We start from the raw sequence: 16,767 nt of genomic DNA, 5'->3' as shown, positions 1-16,767 counted from the left end.
AGATAAAAGAATTTAAAAAGAATGGAGCCTAAGAGACTTACAGGGTACTACCAAGTGTACCAATATATGCATTATGGGAGTGACAGGAAATGAAAGAAAGTACAGAATGAATATTCAAATAAATAATGGCTGAAAACTTCCAAATTTAATGAAAGACATGAACATGCACATTCAAGAAGTCCAATGAATCCATAATGGGATAAACTCGAAGAGAACCACCCCTAGATACACAGTAATCAAACTGTCTAATGCCAAGAACAAGGAGAGAGCACTGAAAATTGCAAAAGAAAAGCAACAAGTTATATATAAGGTAATACCAATAACATAAGGGAATCCCGGGAAGTGGACTTGGCCCAGTGGTTAGGGCATCTGTCTACCACATGGGAGGTCTGCAGTTCAAACCCCGGGCCTCCTTGACCCGTGTGGAGCTGGCCCATGCGCAGTGCTGATGCACACAAGGAGTGCCGTGCCATGCAGGGCATGCCCGTGTAGGGGAGCCCCACACGCAAGGAGTGCACCCCATAAGGAGAGCCGCCCAGTGCTAAAGAAAGTGCAGCCTACCTAAGAATGGCACTGCCCACACGGAGAGCTGACACAGCAAAATGACACAACTAAAAGAAACACAGATTCCCATGCCGCTGACAACAACAGAAGCAGACAAAGAAGAAAATGCAGCAAATAGACACAGAGAACAGACAACTGGGGCGGGGGGGGGGGGGGGAGAGGAAGGGGAGAGAAATTAATTCATTAATTAAAAAATAAGGGAATCCCAATAAGATTGTGTCAATTTCTCATCAAAGCAAAAGGGCAGTGTTATGAAAAATTCAAAGTATTATAAGAAAACAATTGCCAAGCAAGAATTTTATATCTTAAAAAAAAAGAAAAGCTGAGGAAGTTTGTCACCACTAGACAAGCAATGCTAAAGGGAGTTATTCAGACTGAAAGGAAAGGACACTAGACAATGGGTCAAAGCAGCATAAAGAGAGAAAAACCTTCAATAAAGATAAATACATGAGTAATTATGAGTGCTAGTGCTATTGTATTGTACTGTTTATGTAACTACCCTTCTTACAGGTGCCAAAATGCAAATGCTTAAAAGTATGATAAATCAACAATTCTGGACATACAATGCACAGGGATATAATATGTAACAAGTACAAAAAAAGGTAGGGAGATGGAAGGGCAGAGGAACAGTGTGTGTATATGCTTTTGAAGAAAAGTTGGTATCAAACAAATATGATTGTTATAGATTTAGGATTTTATATTTTAACCCCATGGTAACCACAAAGAAAACAAATGAAAAACAAATTCAAAGAAAAAAAAATGAGAAGAGACTCAAAATAGTATAATACAAAACACCAAATAAATATGGAGGTAGGCATTAATGGAATAATTAAAGATCAAAAAAGGTATAGGTGGGCAGATGTAGCTCAGTGGTTGAGCATCTCTTTCCCATGTAGGAGGCCCCAGGTTTGATCCCTAGTACCTCCTTAAAAAAAAAAAAAAAAGATATAAAGCTTACAAACACAAAAAAGCAAAAAGGTAAAAGAAAGCCCTGTAGTATCAGTAGTTACTTTAAATGTAAATGGATTAAGTTCCCCAGTCAAAAGGCATAGACTGGAAGAAAGGATGAAAAAGGCTGACCCAACTATATGCTGTTTACAAGAGGTTCACCTTAAATTCAAATACATAAGCAGGTTGAATGTGAAAGGATAGAAAAAAAATATACCATCATGCAAGTACAAAGAGGGTCTTTATACACTGATAAAGAGGTCAATTCAAAAAGACATAAAATTATAAATATATATGCATGTAACAGCAGAACCCCAACATATATGAAGCAAACACTGATAAATTTGAAGGAAGAAATAGACCATTTTACATTAATAATAGGAGATTTTAATACACCACATTCAATAATGGATAGAACATCTAGGCAGAAGATCAATAAGGAAATAGAAGACTTGAATGATATTAAGCCAGCTAGACCAAAGAAACATATACAGAACACTTCACCCAAAAGCAACAGAATAACATTCTTCTCTAGTACACATGGATCATTCTTCAGGACAGACAATATGTTAGGTTACAAAACAATTCTCAATAAATTTTTTAAAAATTGAAATCATACAATGTATCTTCTCCAACACAACAAAATGAAGCTAGAAATTAATAACAGAGGAGAAAATGGTGGGGCTCCTCAGGGCTCTGGAGACACCCAGGTCCTTCGGTCATGGCAGCTCCAGAGTTTGGTGCCATGCCAGTGGGCCCTACTTTGGAGTTTGTGCTCCCAAGTGTGACAGAGTTGGACTCAGATGTGACTTCTTTACATGCTTCTTCGGTCCCTTTTATTGAACCTATAGTTGGCACTGGAGTTGGTAGGTATATATCCAAGAGACTTGAATCTCTGGGCAGATCATGTGTCAGCTGGGCCCTGAGCCTCAGCAGAGTTGCAACACTTAATGCTCCAATTCATTGGACTCACCCAGGACAGCTAACAGGGAGGTGAGGATGGACAACTGCCACATCAAGGAACTGAGAGAATCTACAATTGCAAGCAAGAGATTCCTCCCATCCTTCAGCCATATGGGATAAAAACCCCCTATCATTCACTATCCCAGAATCCTCAGGATTGAGGAATAAAATATAGACTACAGTGGACTTACTATATTCTACTATAGACTTATTGTGATTTTAGCAATGAAAGAAATTATATCATTGATTGTGAAGACAGTGACCACTGGGGTTGCTGAAGGAAGGGAGAGGGAAAAAGAGGTGTAACATGGGGGCATTTTCAGGAGTTGGAATTGTCCTGAATGACATAGCAAAGACAGATACAGAACATTATATATCCTGTCATTACCTGCAGAATGGAGTGGGAAAGAGTGTGAATCACGATATGAACTATAATCCATGCTATGTGGCAATGCTCCAAAATGTTTTCATCAACTGCAATGAATGTACCACACTAATGAAGGAAGTTGTTAGTGTGGGGAAAGATGGGAGGTGTGGAAGTGGGGCATGTGGGAATCCCTTGTGGTTTTTTGTGTAGCATTTTCTGTAGTCTGAATATCTTTTAAAAATAAATAAATAATATAGTTTTTAAAAAAGAAAAAAAAATAACAGGGAGAAATAAAAAATTCATAAAATGTACTCTTAACCTATGAGTCAATGAAGAAAAAACAAGGGATATTAGGAAATATTTTGAGGTGAATGAAAATGAAAACACAACATACTAAATACTTATGAGATTTAGCAAAGGGAGAAAATGTTATACCTTTAAATGCTTACATTAAAAAAGAAGAGCATAAACTAGAGACCTTATCTCAAATCTAGAGGAGCCAGGAAAAGAAGAACAAGCTAAACCCAAAGTGAGCAGAAGGAAGGAGATAACAAAGATTAGAGCAGAGATAAATGAAATAGAGAATAAAAAAAGAGAATCAAATAAAAAACAAAAGTTTGTTGTTTAGAAAGATCAATAAAATTTTAAAAACTATAAATTAGACTGACAGAAAAAAAAGGGAGTAGACACAAATGACTAAAATCAGAAAGGAAAAGGGGAACCTCACAAGCAACCCCACAGAAAGAAAAGACCGTAAGAGGATAATATGAATAACTGTATTCCAACAAACTGGATAGCCTAGATGAAAGGGACAAATTCCTAGGAACACACAAACTACCTATACTATTTCAAGAAGAAATAGAAAATCTCCACAAACCAATAACCAGTAAAGAAATTGAATTAATAATCAAAAACCTTTCACCAAAGAAAAGCCCAGGACCAGATGGCTTCACAGGTGAATGTTACCAAACATTCTAAGAATTAACACCTATCCTGCTCAAAGACTTCAAAAAAATTGAAAAGGAGGGAATACTCCCTAACTCTATGAGGCCAACATCACCCTCATACCAAATCAAGATAAGGATACCACAAGAAAAGAGAACTACAGACCAATATCCCTTATGAATATAGATGCAAAAATTCTCAACAAAATAACTATTATACCAAATCCAAGGTATTGGACAAAATCCAGAACCCCTTCTTGAGAAAAACACTTAGATAACTATGAATAGAAGGAAACTTCAACATCATAAAAGGCATATATGAAAAACTCACAGCTAAAATCCTACTTAATGGTGAAAATCTGAAAGCTTTCCCCTAGGATTAGGAATAAGGCAAGGATGCCCACTTTCTCCACTGTTATTCACCACTGGATTAGAATTTCTAGCCAGAGCAATCAGGTAAGAAAAAGAAATAAAAGATATCCAAATTGGAAAGGAAGAAGGAAAACTTTCCCTATTTATAGATGACATAATCTTATTACAGAAAACCATGAAAAATCCACAACAAAACTCATAGAGTTAAAAAATCAATCCAGGAAGGTGGCAGGGCACAAGAATAACACCCCAAAAAATCAAGTGTTTCTATATACAATAAACAATTGGAAGAAGAAATCAGGAAAAAAATCCCATTTCCAATAGCAATAAATAGCAGTAAAAGAATCAAATATTTAGGAATAAATCCTTAGGAATAAAGGACCTGCATACAGAAAACTTTAAAAATTTTGCTAAAGGATATCAAAAACCTAAATAAATGGAAGGATATTCCATATTCATGGATTGAAAGACTATAAGATATCAATTTTAACCCAAAACTATTCAATGTAATCCCCATCAAAATCCCAAAAACCTTCTTTGCAGAAATGGAAAAGCCAATCACCAAATTTATATGGTAGGGTAGAGGGCTGTGAATAACCAAAGCCATTTTGAAAAAGAAGAATAATGCTGGAGGACTCACACTTCCCAATCTTAAAACTTATTACAAAGCATCAGAAATCAGAACAGCATGGTACTGAAACAAGGACAGACATACAGACTAATGTAATCAAATTGAGAGCTCGGAAATCAATCCTCACGTCTATGGCTAAATGATTTTTGACAAAGGGGCAAAGACCACTCAATTAGGAAAGAATAGTCTCTTTAACAAATGGTGTGGGGAAAACTGGAGCTCCATTTTTAATACAAAAATCAACTCAAAGTAGATCAAAGACCTAAATTTAAGAGCCAGGACTATCAAACCCCTACAAGAAAATGTAAGAAAGCATCTTCAGGACTTGGTGGTAGGTAATAGTTTCTTAGATTTTACACTCAAAGCCCAAGTAACAAAAGAAAAAAATATATAAATGAAACCTCATCAAAATTAAAAACTTTTGTGCCTCAAAAGACTTTATCATGAATAAAAGGCAACCTATACAATGGGAGAAAATATTTGAGAACCTCATAGCTGATAAAGGCTTAATATCCAGAATACATAAAGAAGTCCTACAACCTAACAACAAAAAGATAAACAACCCAATTAAAAATGGGCAAAAGACTTGAACAGACATCTCTCCAAAGAAGATAAACAAATGGTCAAAAACCACATGTAAAGATGTTCAACATCATTAGTCCTTGGGTAAATGTAAATGCAAACCACAATGAGATACCATTTCACATCCATTAGAATGGATACTATTTAAAAAAAAATTACAAGTGTTGGAGAGAATGTGGAGAAATAGGACCTCCCATTCGTTGTTGGTGGAAATGTAAAATAGTGCAGATGCTATAGAAGATATTTTGGTGGTACCTCAGAAAGTTAAGGATAAAATTACCTACCATATGACCCAGCAATCCTACTTCTAAGTAGCAGGACTTGAACAGATAATTGCACATTGATGTTCATAGTGGCATTATTCACAATTGTCGAAAGACGGAAACAACCCAAGTGTCTATCAACTAATGAAGAGATAAACAAAATGTGGTATATGCACATAATGGACTATTACTCAGCCATAAAAGGGAATGCAGTTCTGACATATGTGCTAACATGGATGAACCTTGCAGGCATGCTGAATGAATAAGCCAGAAACAAAAGAACAAAGATGATGTGCAATAATTAGCATAAGTAAACCCACACAGTCAGAAAATAGAATAGAGATTACCAGGGTGGGAGTAGGGAATGGGGTGTTTATCCTTTAAATTGTATTGAGTTTCTATTTGGGCTGATAGAAAAGTTTTAGTAATGGATGGTGGTGATGGTAGCACAACATTGTGAATGTAATTATATACATAAATGTGGTTAAATGGGGGAATTTTAGAATGAAAATGTTACTAGAATAAAAAATTAAAAAAAACATATCATAGAACAATACAACACAAACGGTGAACCATAACCCATGGTCTCTACAGTCAATAGTTTAATTATAAAAACGTTCTTTCAGTTGTAACAAAGGGATCACACAAACACAAGGTATTAATACCAGGGTAGTATACAGTGTGGCAGTTTGAGATTATTTATGAATCCCAAAAAAGAGAGATTATGTTTATGAATTGGTCTGTTCCTCTGAGTATGATACCCTTTGACTGTATTAAGTTCAAAGGTTTCAGGTTTATTTGATTAAATCAATGTAGGGCTTTTGATTCGACTATGTCAGTAGGGCAACTCAGGGTTGAGTCCCTACCACCTTGGTCGGCTGAAAAATGGACACTCACAGAAGAAGACATGGAAGAGGAGAGAACTTGGTCACTGCACTGCGGTCCTGCCATGTGAGAGAAAGCAGGCTCAAACAGCTGAAGCCCCAGCAAGAGAGATGAGCCATTAGCCTGAGTGTTTGCAGCTGAACAGAGCAGGTGAACAGCTAAGAAGGGCAGAGAGACCAGAGATGGTCTGCCATCTTGCTTCAACAAGTAGCAACAGACTTTGATGAGAAAGCCGCTTTGAGGTGGACTCTTTAGGGCCTTGTAACTGTAAGCTTTTACAAATAAATACCCTTTATAAAAGTCAACAGATTTCTGGTACTTTGGATCAGCACCCCTTTAAATGACATATGAGAACTCTGTTTTTTTATGCATGATTTCTCTGTAAACCTACAACTTCTCTAATAAAAAAAAACAAAGTCAAAAGAAAAAAGAACTAATCAAGCAAAATGGCTGCTTTATAAAAGTCAAGGGGTTACTTGAGGTTCAAAGAGCAATGCTAACTGAAGCAAATGAAAATATTCATGTTAAGCATCCCTATTATATCTGTGATAAATGAAAAACAGTAAGGTTGAAGAGGCAACAACTGGGTATACACCTATGCCATTATTCGTACTTTAGGCTGAGATTCACTTGATGATCTCATGATCTATGAACAAATAGGGAACATTCTATTAGATCTGACAGAATGAGGGGACAAAAGAGAACAGAGAAAGGTATTCACACATGTAACATTCCCAGAGTATTCCCACATACCTCAGATAACTACTGGAAATTGTTCTAATTGGTGAAAATTTGGACAAAGTGTTAGTTTTTACACCTCTTATGTTATTAATGATTTAATTACACAGCTGTCAAAGATGTGTCTTTAGCACTTATAAAACACAATAGTAATAATAGTAATACTGTCTCATATGTAGAGTTATATATTAAGAACAGAGGAGAATGGAAAAATCATCTCACTTTCATTTTTTATAAGTATATAAAACTTAAAAACTTACTAGATTCCACTGTCATCTGAAGCAAACTATCAATGACATTGGATAGGAGTCCTTTACTAGATATTCTTAGATGACTTAATACTACTGGTACAGCTCGAAACTCCAAAAACAAGGCTTTTCCTTCATCTGTCTTCAAGTCCAAACAAAGAGAATCAAAAGCCTGAGCCAGATAATCAGCTGAAAAACATTAATATGTTAAATCAACTGCTAGATCAGTAGTCTAATTGGTAATCAAAAACAGAAGGAAACAGGGGAATAACATCACTTTAACAAATCCAGAAGAGAAATAAAAATCAAATGACAAGCGATGACAGAAAAAAATTTCAATTTTTTTCTAACTGATTTGTTAGAAATCAAGCAGGGAAAAGGGAGAGAAAAGTAATTACAGTATGACTGGGTAAATTTCATTCAGAATTTTCAGATTTTAACACCAAAATAACAATGACAAAAACTGTTTTTTTATTATATCAAGAAAGAAAAAATGTTTTAAGAGTAACTGTCTCACGTAATGCTTATTTTCCATGCTTGAATATAACTACTACACACTTCCAAGAATTTGAATGGCATTAGTATTTCTGACTTTATAATAGCTTCTGAGATTATATTTTTGTTATCCCTGCTTTCTATTTACTTATTTCAAAGTGTAACTTTATACAAACTTGCTAAATAGGTTTTAAACGAGGATTTTTCTTCTATGTCTCCTAACAGAGATCAAACATCAGATCATTCAAAGAGAATTTCAGAAAATTAGGAGTGCTCAAGTAGGTTACTTTTTGTAATACATATACCATTAAGAATGGCAGTGAGATTTACTAAGACCAATGCTATGATGACATCTGCTGAATCAGAATCCCTGGAACTTTATTTTTATGATGATCCACAGATGATTATGAAGCTTATGAAGCCAAGACTAAGACCCACTAATTTAACCCAAATCAATGCAAATGAAATGTTGAGATACACATCAACACATCAAACACCCCATTACTTCTTACAATTTTACACTGTGCTTTTAAATGTACAAGAATATTCAAGTTTTCTAAAACCCTCGTTTAAAAGTACTATTCAAAATCACACAAAATTGTTTGTTGTTAAAGTAATATTTCATTTTTCTAGTGAGATTTCTATTTAAAATGAGAAGGTTCAAAAGAGGGCTCTGGCGAGCTGCACTGCGAGGTGGAGGTGGCCTGGCGGCAGCTACCTGCCATAGGGCTGAGGAACCGGGGCAGAGGCATCCGAGCGGTGCTGACCCTCTGTCAGCAGACGCCCAGGAGTCGACCGCAGCCCTGGGTGGGGGTCGAAACAGGCGGCCCCGACTCCACCTGTCTACTCATCTCTACCCTGAAAGACAAGTGTGGGACTCGATATGAGCTAAAGGAGAATATTGATCAGTTCTTCACCAAATTTGTGGATGAAGGGAAAGCCACTGTTCGGTTAAAGGAACAGCCTGTGGATATCTATCTAAGCAGGCCAATTCCAGTAGTTTAAAGAATTTCCTTTCAGCGGTGAGACTGGCTCATCGAGGTCTGATGTTGAGGCATCACTTTCAACCCTCACACCAATAAAGACTTCAGTATTTGAAAAATATAAAACTAAAATGGTTAACACATCCAAAAAAGACTATCTGGGAAACGGACTTGGCCCAGTGGTTAGGGCGTCCGTCTACCACATGGGAGGTCCGAGGTTCAAACCCCGGGCCTCCTTGACCCGTGTGGAGCTGGCCCATGCGCAGTGTTGGTACGCGCAAGGAGTGCCCTGCCACGCAGGAGTATCCCCGCATAGAGGAGCCCCACGCACAAGGAGTGCACCCCATAAGGAGAGCCGCCCAGTGCAAAAGAAAGTGCAGCCTGCCCAGGAATGGTGCCACACACACGAAGAACTGACACAAGATGATGCAGCAAAAAGAAACACAGATTCCCAGGAGGCTGACAACAGAAGCAGACAAAGACGACGCAGCAAATAGATAAAGAGAACAGACAACCAGGGTGGGGGGAAAAGGAGAGAAATGAATAAAAAAATAAATCTTTAAAAAAAAAAAAAGACTATCTTCTAAGCAAAAACTTCCCATATTCTCTGGAACATCTTCAGACTTCTTATTGTGGGCTTGTCCAGGTTGATATACAAATGCTTTGCTTAAAAAACCTTAAGAAATTAGACTTGAGTCACAACCATATAAAAAAGCTTCCAGCTACAACTGGAGACCTCATCCACCTTCAAGAACTTAACCTCAATGACATCACCTGGAGTCATTTACTGTGGCCTTGTGTCAGTCTACACTCCAGAAGTCACTTCGGAGTTTGGATCTCAGTAAGAACAAAATCATGGCACTCCCTGTGCAGTTTTGCCAGCTCCAAGAATTTACAGATTTAAAACTTGATAATAAATTAATTCGATTTCCTTTCAAGATGGGACAACTGAAAAACCTGTGTTTTTTGTCAGCAGGTCTAAATAAGCTTCCATTTCTACCTAGCGAATTTAAAAATTTATCTCTCGAGTATTTGGATCTTTTTGGAAATACTTTTGAACAACCAACTGAACTCCCAGTTACAAAGCTGCAAGCACCATTAACTTTATTGGAATCTTTTGCATGAACCATATTATATAACAGGATTCCATATGGCTCTCATATTATACCTTTCCATCTTTGCCAAGATTCGGATACCGCAAAAACCTGTGTTTGTGGAAGATTCTGCCTAAGCTGTTTCATCCAAGGAACTACTATGAATCTACCCTCTCTGTTGCTCACACTGTGGTCCTAGTAGATAATATGGGTGGTACTGAAGCACCTATAATCTCTTACTTCTGTTCTTTAGCCTGGTACGTAAATTCCTCTGATATGTTAAAGTAATGAATGATATCATAAAAAATTTTTCATTTACTTACAAATCAGTTTGCTATTCATTTATACTTGCTTGAGGGGAGAAACATGTGTTCCAACATTTTATATTATTTGATTCCAAAACTTAAATTTCATTAAAACCACTTTAATTTTATTTTGGGGTAACTTTTTTCCTTTCGTCTTTCGTCTGGGCACAGGGTGGGGATGTAGGGACTTAAGGGATTTTTGTTTTGTTTTGTTTTTTTAATAAAGCATACAATTCAACCAAAAAAAAAAAAAAAAGAGGGCTCTGAAATAAATGAAAATATGATAGAGTCACCATATTAAAATTTACTCTCTTCCAGCTTCATGTTGCATTGCTTCTTTGCTATTTCAGCCTATATAAACAAGAAACAATTTAAAGCCCTAGTTACTAATAATAATAATAACTTGTGTGACATTAAAATATACATGAAAGCATTTTGAGAAAATTAAGGTCTGTGCTTATGGGTCAGTTTATAGTGTACTCCATTTTTATTTTTGGTAGAATTTAGCTCAACAAACACTTAACATGATTGGACTTAATTTTGTAGTTTAATAAAACATTGCAAATAAATGTTCATTTAGACTAAGCAAAGTAGCTAGATTTTGTTCAGACTTGCCTTATTTAGAACCTTATCTTTATTTAGCAATAAGACGGAAAAGGATATAGATGAATCCTAAACTTAATTCTTTAAGAAACAAAAGTTTTATCACAGTGCCATCTACTGTACTAGACACAAATTATTCTACTTCTTAATATATCATCTGAGAAGATTACACAGGCTGACTACTAGAAGGTAAAGCAAGTTTCCAACTTAAAAAAAAAAAGCCCTTTGTTCATTTGAGAGTATAAGGGTATTGTGGTTATGTTTTAAAAAAGTCTTATCTTTAAGAAAGAATCAAAATTATGTCATTTTAATCTAATAGTAAAGATTTTCCAAATACAAGATCAATCTAAATTCTAAAAGAATATTTAAAAAGAATTAGTTATTAATTATATCAAAACTGATTTCTTTTTATAGATATATTATTGAGTTTTCAAAATAGTGGCCAGACATCAAATGCCACCTTTTTATTCTTCATCAAAAGTTAATCTGGGGAAGTAGATGTGGCTCAAGTGATAAGGCCTCCTCCTACCATATGGGAGGACCCAGGTTCTATTCCTGGGGCCTCCTGGTGAAAAAGAAGAAAAAGTGTGCCTGTGCGGTGAGCCAGTCCCGTGTAGTGTAGTACTCATGCGAGTGCCCATGTGTCATGCTGAGTGTCCACACAAGTGTCTGTGTACTGAGTGCCCACATGTTAAGCCAGTGCCCATGTGACGAGGTGAGTGACTGTGCACAAAAGCCAAGTGCCCACGTGGTGAGCCAGTGCCTGCGCAAGTGAGTTACACAGCAAGATGATGAGGCAGCAAAAGAGAGACGAAGGGGAGAGTCAAGGTGAAGTACAGCAAAGACCAGGAACTGGGGGGGTACAATTGACAGATAACCTTCTCTCCACATCAGAGGTCCCCAGGATCGAATCCTGGTGAATCCTAGAGGAGAATGATGAGAAGATAAAATGAGAAACAGATACAGAAGATCACAGAGCAAATGTACACAGACAGCGAAAGACAGCAGGGCAGGGGAGGGGAAGGGAAGAAAAAAATACAATAAAGCTGTAATCTAATCTTAAAAAAAAAGTTAATCTGCTCTGGTACAGCTCAATAACAAAAAGACAAACAACCTGAGGCAAATGTAATTCAGTGTTTGAGTCCCTATTTCCCATGTATGAGGTTCTGGGTTTAATCCCCGGTACCTCCTAAAAAAAAGAAAAAAAAAAAGACAACCCAGTTTTAAAATGGGCAAAGGACTTGGGATAAACATTTCTTCAGCTTCATGTTGCATTTGCTATCTAAACATAAAGAAGATATAAAAATGGCCAAAAAGGACATAAGATGTTCAACCTCATTAGTTATTAAGGAAATGCAAATCAAAACCACAATGAAATTCCATATCACCTCCACTAGTATGGCTATAATTTAAAAAAATGAAATAGCAAGTAGAAACTAATTGTTGGGGAGGATGTAGAAAAACTGGAACCCCCTTATTTTGTTGGTGGGAATATAACATGGTGTAGCAACTGTGGAAAACAGTTTGGCGGTTCTTCAGAAAGTTAAGCATAGGATTATCATATGCTCTGCAATTCCACTCCCAGATAGAGACACAAAGGACGGAAAATAGGACCCAAACAAGCACATGTTCACTGCAGCACTATTCACAATAGCCAAAGGTAGAACCAATCCAAGTGCCATCAAGGAGAAATGGATAAACAAACTGGTATATACGTACAACGGAATATTATTCAGTTATAAAAAGGAATAAAGTACTAATACATGCTACAGTAAGGAAGAATCACCTAAACACCGTGCTAAATGAAAGAAGCCAGACACAAAAGGTCAGGTGTTGTATGATCCATTTCATACAATACATCCAGAATAGGCAAATCCATAGAGACAGAATGCAGACTGTGGTTGCCTGGAGCTGGGAAGAGGATTAACTGGGAGAAATTGCTTAAAGGGTAAGGTTTTTATTTTGGTGTGATGGAAATGTTTTGGAACTAGGTATAGGTGGGCGATGTTTGCATGACATTGTAAATACACTAAATGCCACCGAATTGCTTTAAAATGGTTAATTTTATGTTATGTGAATTTCACCTCAAATTATTTTTTTTTCAAAGTCAATCTATTGGTCTTAAATCAGTATGAAAGAGCAAGTTTTTCATTATTTAGTCTACGTGGTAGATTAAAAAATGATTAGAAATTCTTCATAGAAACTTCCATCCTGCCAAACTGCCCATCCTTTGAATCTGGGCTGACCTTGTGACTTTCTTTAACCAACAGAATGCAGCAGAAATGACACATGAGTTAGCAACGTAGGCTTAGAGAAGCCTTTTGTCTTCTACTCTCCAGCGGGGAACTCTCCTGCCATCATGTAAACAGGACCAGGTTAGTCTAACCAAGAAACCCAGACCAGCCCAGACCAGCTATCGGCAAACCAAACTGCCAGCCTGAAGAATTGTAAGCCTATAAAAAAACCTGTTGCTTTTTTGAAGCCACTAAGTATCAGAGTGGTTTATACAGATAATGTGTAAGGTCTAATATGACTCTATTCTGATCTTTAATGATAGCAGCTAGTTTATTGAGAGCTTACCATATCCCAGATTCTTTGCTAATCTTCACATTCCCTCATTTAACCTTCAAAAACAGATTTTTTTTTGGTATAAACACAAACAGAAAATTAACCTCCCTGAGGTCACATAGCCAGTGGTGGAGCTGAAATTCAAACCTCAGCTGTCTCAGAGTTCAGGTTTTTAGCTACTATATTGTCTTCCTGCTAAATAAAAAAATAATTCCTTACATCTTCCTGGTCCTGAAGTTTAAGTGCATAATTAGTAAGTATATAAATTTACATACATTAAAGGCCAAGTAGGGCAGGACACTGTTGGGAGAGATGGAAAAGCTTTGGAAATGGATGGTGGTGATGGTAGTACAACATTGTAAATGTAATTTTCTTTTTCTCTCCCCTTCTCTCCCTCCAGTTGTCTGCTCTCTGTGTCCATTCGCTGTGTGTTCTTCTGAGACCGCTTCTATCCTTATCAGCGGCACCGGGAATCTGAGTTTCTTTTTTGTTGTTGTTGTGTCATCTTGTGTCAACTCTCCGTGCGTGTGGTGCCATTCTTGGGCAGGCTGCACTTTCTTTCGCGCTGGGCGGCTTTCCTTACAGGGCACGTTCCTTGCGCGTGGGGCTCCCCTACATGGGGGACACCCCTGCGTGGCACGGTACTCCTTGCGCGCATCAGCACTGCGCATGGGCCAGCTCCACATGGGTCAAGGAGGCCCGGGGTTTGAACCACAGACCTCCCATGTGGTAGGTGGATGCCCTATCCATTGGGCCAAGTCCGCTTCCCTGTAAATGTAATTAATACCACTCAGTTATACACCTAAAAGGAGTTAAATGGTGCAGCAGATGTAACTCAGTGGTTGAGTGCCTGCCTCATATGTATGAGGTCCCGAGTTCAATCCCTGGTAACTCCTAAAAAAAATTAGTTAAAATGGGAAATTTTATGTTGCATATTTGTTACCAGAATAAAAATTTAAAAACAGCAACAACACAGAACTGTACAAAACAAAGATTATAACTAATGTTAACTATGGACTAAATAGTATAATTAAAATAATATTGGTTCATCAATTGTTAACAGGTTACCACACTAATACAAAATGCTAATAGGGAAAATTGGTGGGGGAAAGTGGGCTGTATGGGTACTCTATACATTCTACATGATTTTTTTATAAAACCCTAACTGTTCAAATAAATAGATTTAAAAATCCTATGACTTCTTTTAACAATTATCTTTATTTAGATTAAATTAGCAAATACATATCGGAGCTTTTACTAAATAAATGTTTTCCAAAAAATGTTTTCACATAAATTCTCATATCTATATAATTGCTAATGGCACATAACATTCTATGGTCCTCATTATGATATTGTTAAGGGTCTAACATTTTGAGTCAAGAAAGATCTGGATCTGTTACATTTGCCTGACCCTCAGTTTGCTCTTCAGTAAAAATAACTCCACCATCTACTTCATAAAGTTATTGAGGGAAATAAAAGTTAAATAACTAGAACAAGGCCAACAACAGTGCAAGCGCTCAGTGAATGTTTCTTTCACATAGGTTTGCCAATCATTTATCATTATTATCACTAATGTGATATTTATACCATTTAAACTTTCTCCCCCTTGAGTTATTCCTTGCAATAAATCTTATCATGATACATTTTGATGGTTCCTGCAAGTAGACTACCCTTCAAAAATTGATTATAACTTAAAATGCAATCAAAATTTACCTGCTTCCTCTCAGTGATTCAATATATTCAATAATTTAATTTTTGTGGATATAATGGATATGAGGCTAAACCTTACAGTTAAATTTTATTTCAGAGATTCAGCATAGTTTAACCACTATGCTCAGTTTCCTATTTGTAAAACTGAGGACTGAGGTATTAATACCAACATCCAATAACCTTGTATTAGTGTATGAAAAGTGCTTAGACCATAACATTATAAGCACTGTATATTGTCTGCTATTATTAATACTTCTTTAGTTATTTCTCAAAGCACACTCTCTTTGAAAGCCATTGTTGTGAATTTGAGCATTTTGGAGCTGACCAAGAAAAAGGTTTCATCACTGTTGGGTGGTGCTTTGACAGGTGGCTTGGAAGAAGCAGTCCCTCTTAGCAGATCTTCCAGAGGATGCAGTGCTAGGACCATCCAGAAGGGAAAGCAGGGGCAACAAAACTTCCAGGAGAGAAGGGTTAGAGAAAGGGTTATGGAGAGGGGACTCATATGTTTAGGTGATGTCATTTAGTCAGGAAGGTGGACCCCCAAGGGGCAGAATCAGTTTAGGATCTTTATTAGAAAGTCCTGGGGTTTATCTCCTCTATGGCTAGGAGATGTTGGTAGCAATTTCACAGGGCATGCAAAGCAGACTGGCTCAAATTGTTTATTTTGGCTATTTCTAACGCAACTGGATATAGAAGAATTTGAGTTTGGCACTGGTGAATTTTGGGCCTACAGTCCTCAGCCTGCAGCGAAGAAGGAAACAACACAAAGGACCAATAGACAGCATATAACAGGGGTCAAGTGCATGGACTTTAGAAATGGGTAGAACTGAACTAAATTAGACTCTGTCAAAAACAGTCTGTATGGTTAGCAGTTACTTAACCTCTATAAACTTCATCAACAATATGGGGGTAATAATATCCAGAGATAGTCTATAAGGGGTTTAGCACAATATTTGATTATAGTGTCAGATACATATCAAGCATTATTACCTATGTTCACTGTTATATGAACAATCGATTTGTACTATCCATTCAAAGGATACCAGGTATTATCTTTATAAATATCCATGTATTGGGGTTATTAAAGCAGTTATCCAATCTTTTTATCAAATTTTTCTTCCAAGAGTATTTTTTCCTTACTTTTTATTTTTTTCTACTAAATTTATCAAACTTGTTAGTGATATATCTATTTGTTCCTACCACATATCTTCCTACCAAAGTGAAAACAAATATAGTTTTCTGATTTAAGAGTTCATCTTATTCTCTGCTATATTCTGAGATTATATAAATTCAGACAAATTCAGACCCAATAGTCTCTTTACAATCCTCAGACTACTCAACCTCTTTGTAGCATCTGACAATGAAGGATGAAAACATTGGTCAAAAAGGAATTACATGGGAGCAGAGGTGGCTCAAGCAATTAGGCGCTTCCCTCCCACATGGGAGGCCCTGGGTTCAGTTCCTGATACCTCCTAAAAAAGAAGACAAGCAGACAGCAAGTACA

At 36.9% G+C, this 16,767-nt stretch overlaps 1 protein-coding gene and 1 pseudogene across 4 annotated transcripts in view; one reads left to right on the top strand and one right to left on the bottom strand.

Annotated features, from left to right (window-relative positions):
- CCDC138 (coiled-coil domain containing 138) overlaps positions 1–16,767 on the bottom strand; it is a 105,647-nt gene that overhangs the window by 5,010 nt on the left and 83,870 nt on the right. For 3 of the 4 annotated variants that reach the window (XM_004476912.2, XM_004476913.2, XM_058278321.1), the window contains one exon: positions 7,518–7,694. The exons of the other annotated variant lie outside the window; for it this stretch is intronic. In XM_004476912.2, the coding sequence (XP_004476969.1) occupies positions 7,518–7,694 (177 nt within the window). The remainder of the gene's footprint in view (positions 1–7,517; positions 7,695–16,767) is intronic. 4 annotated transcript variants of the gene reach the window in all.
- Positions 8,314–10,495, top strand: LOC139436782 (uncharacterized; annotated as a pseudogene).

Source organism: Dasypus novemcinctus, chromosome 17 (genome assembly GCF_030445035.2).
Source record: "Dasypus novemcinctus isolate mDasNov1 chromosome 17, mDasNov1.1.hap2, whole genome shotgun sequence".
NCBI classification, from domain to species: domain Eukaryota; kingdom Metazoa; phylum Chordata; class Mammalia; order Cingulata; family Dasypodidae; genus Dasypus; species Dasypus novemcinctus.
The sequence above is the reverse complement of the archived record's forward strand: the minus strand, read 5'-3'. Positions and strand labels throughout refer to the sequence as shown.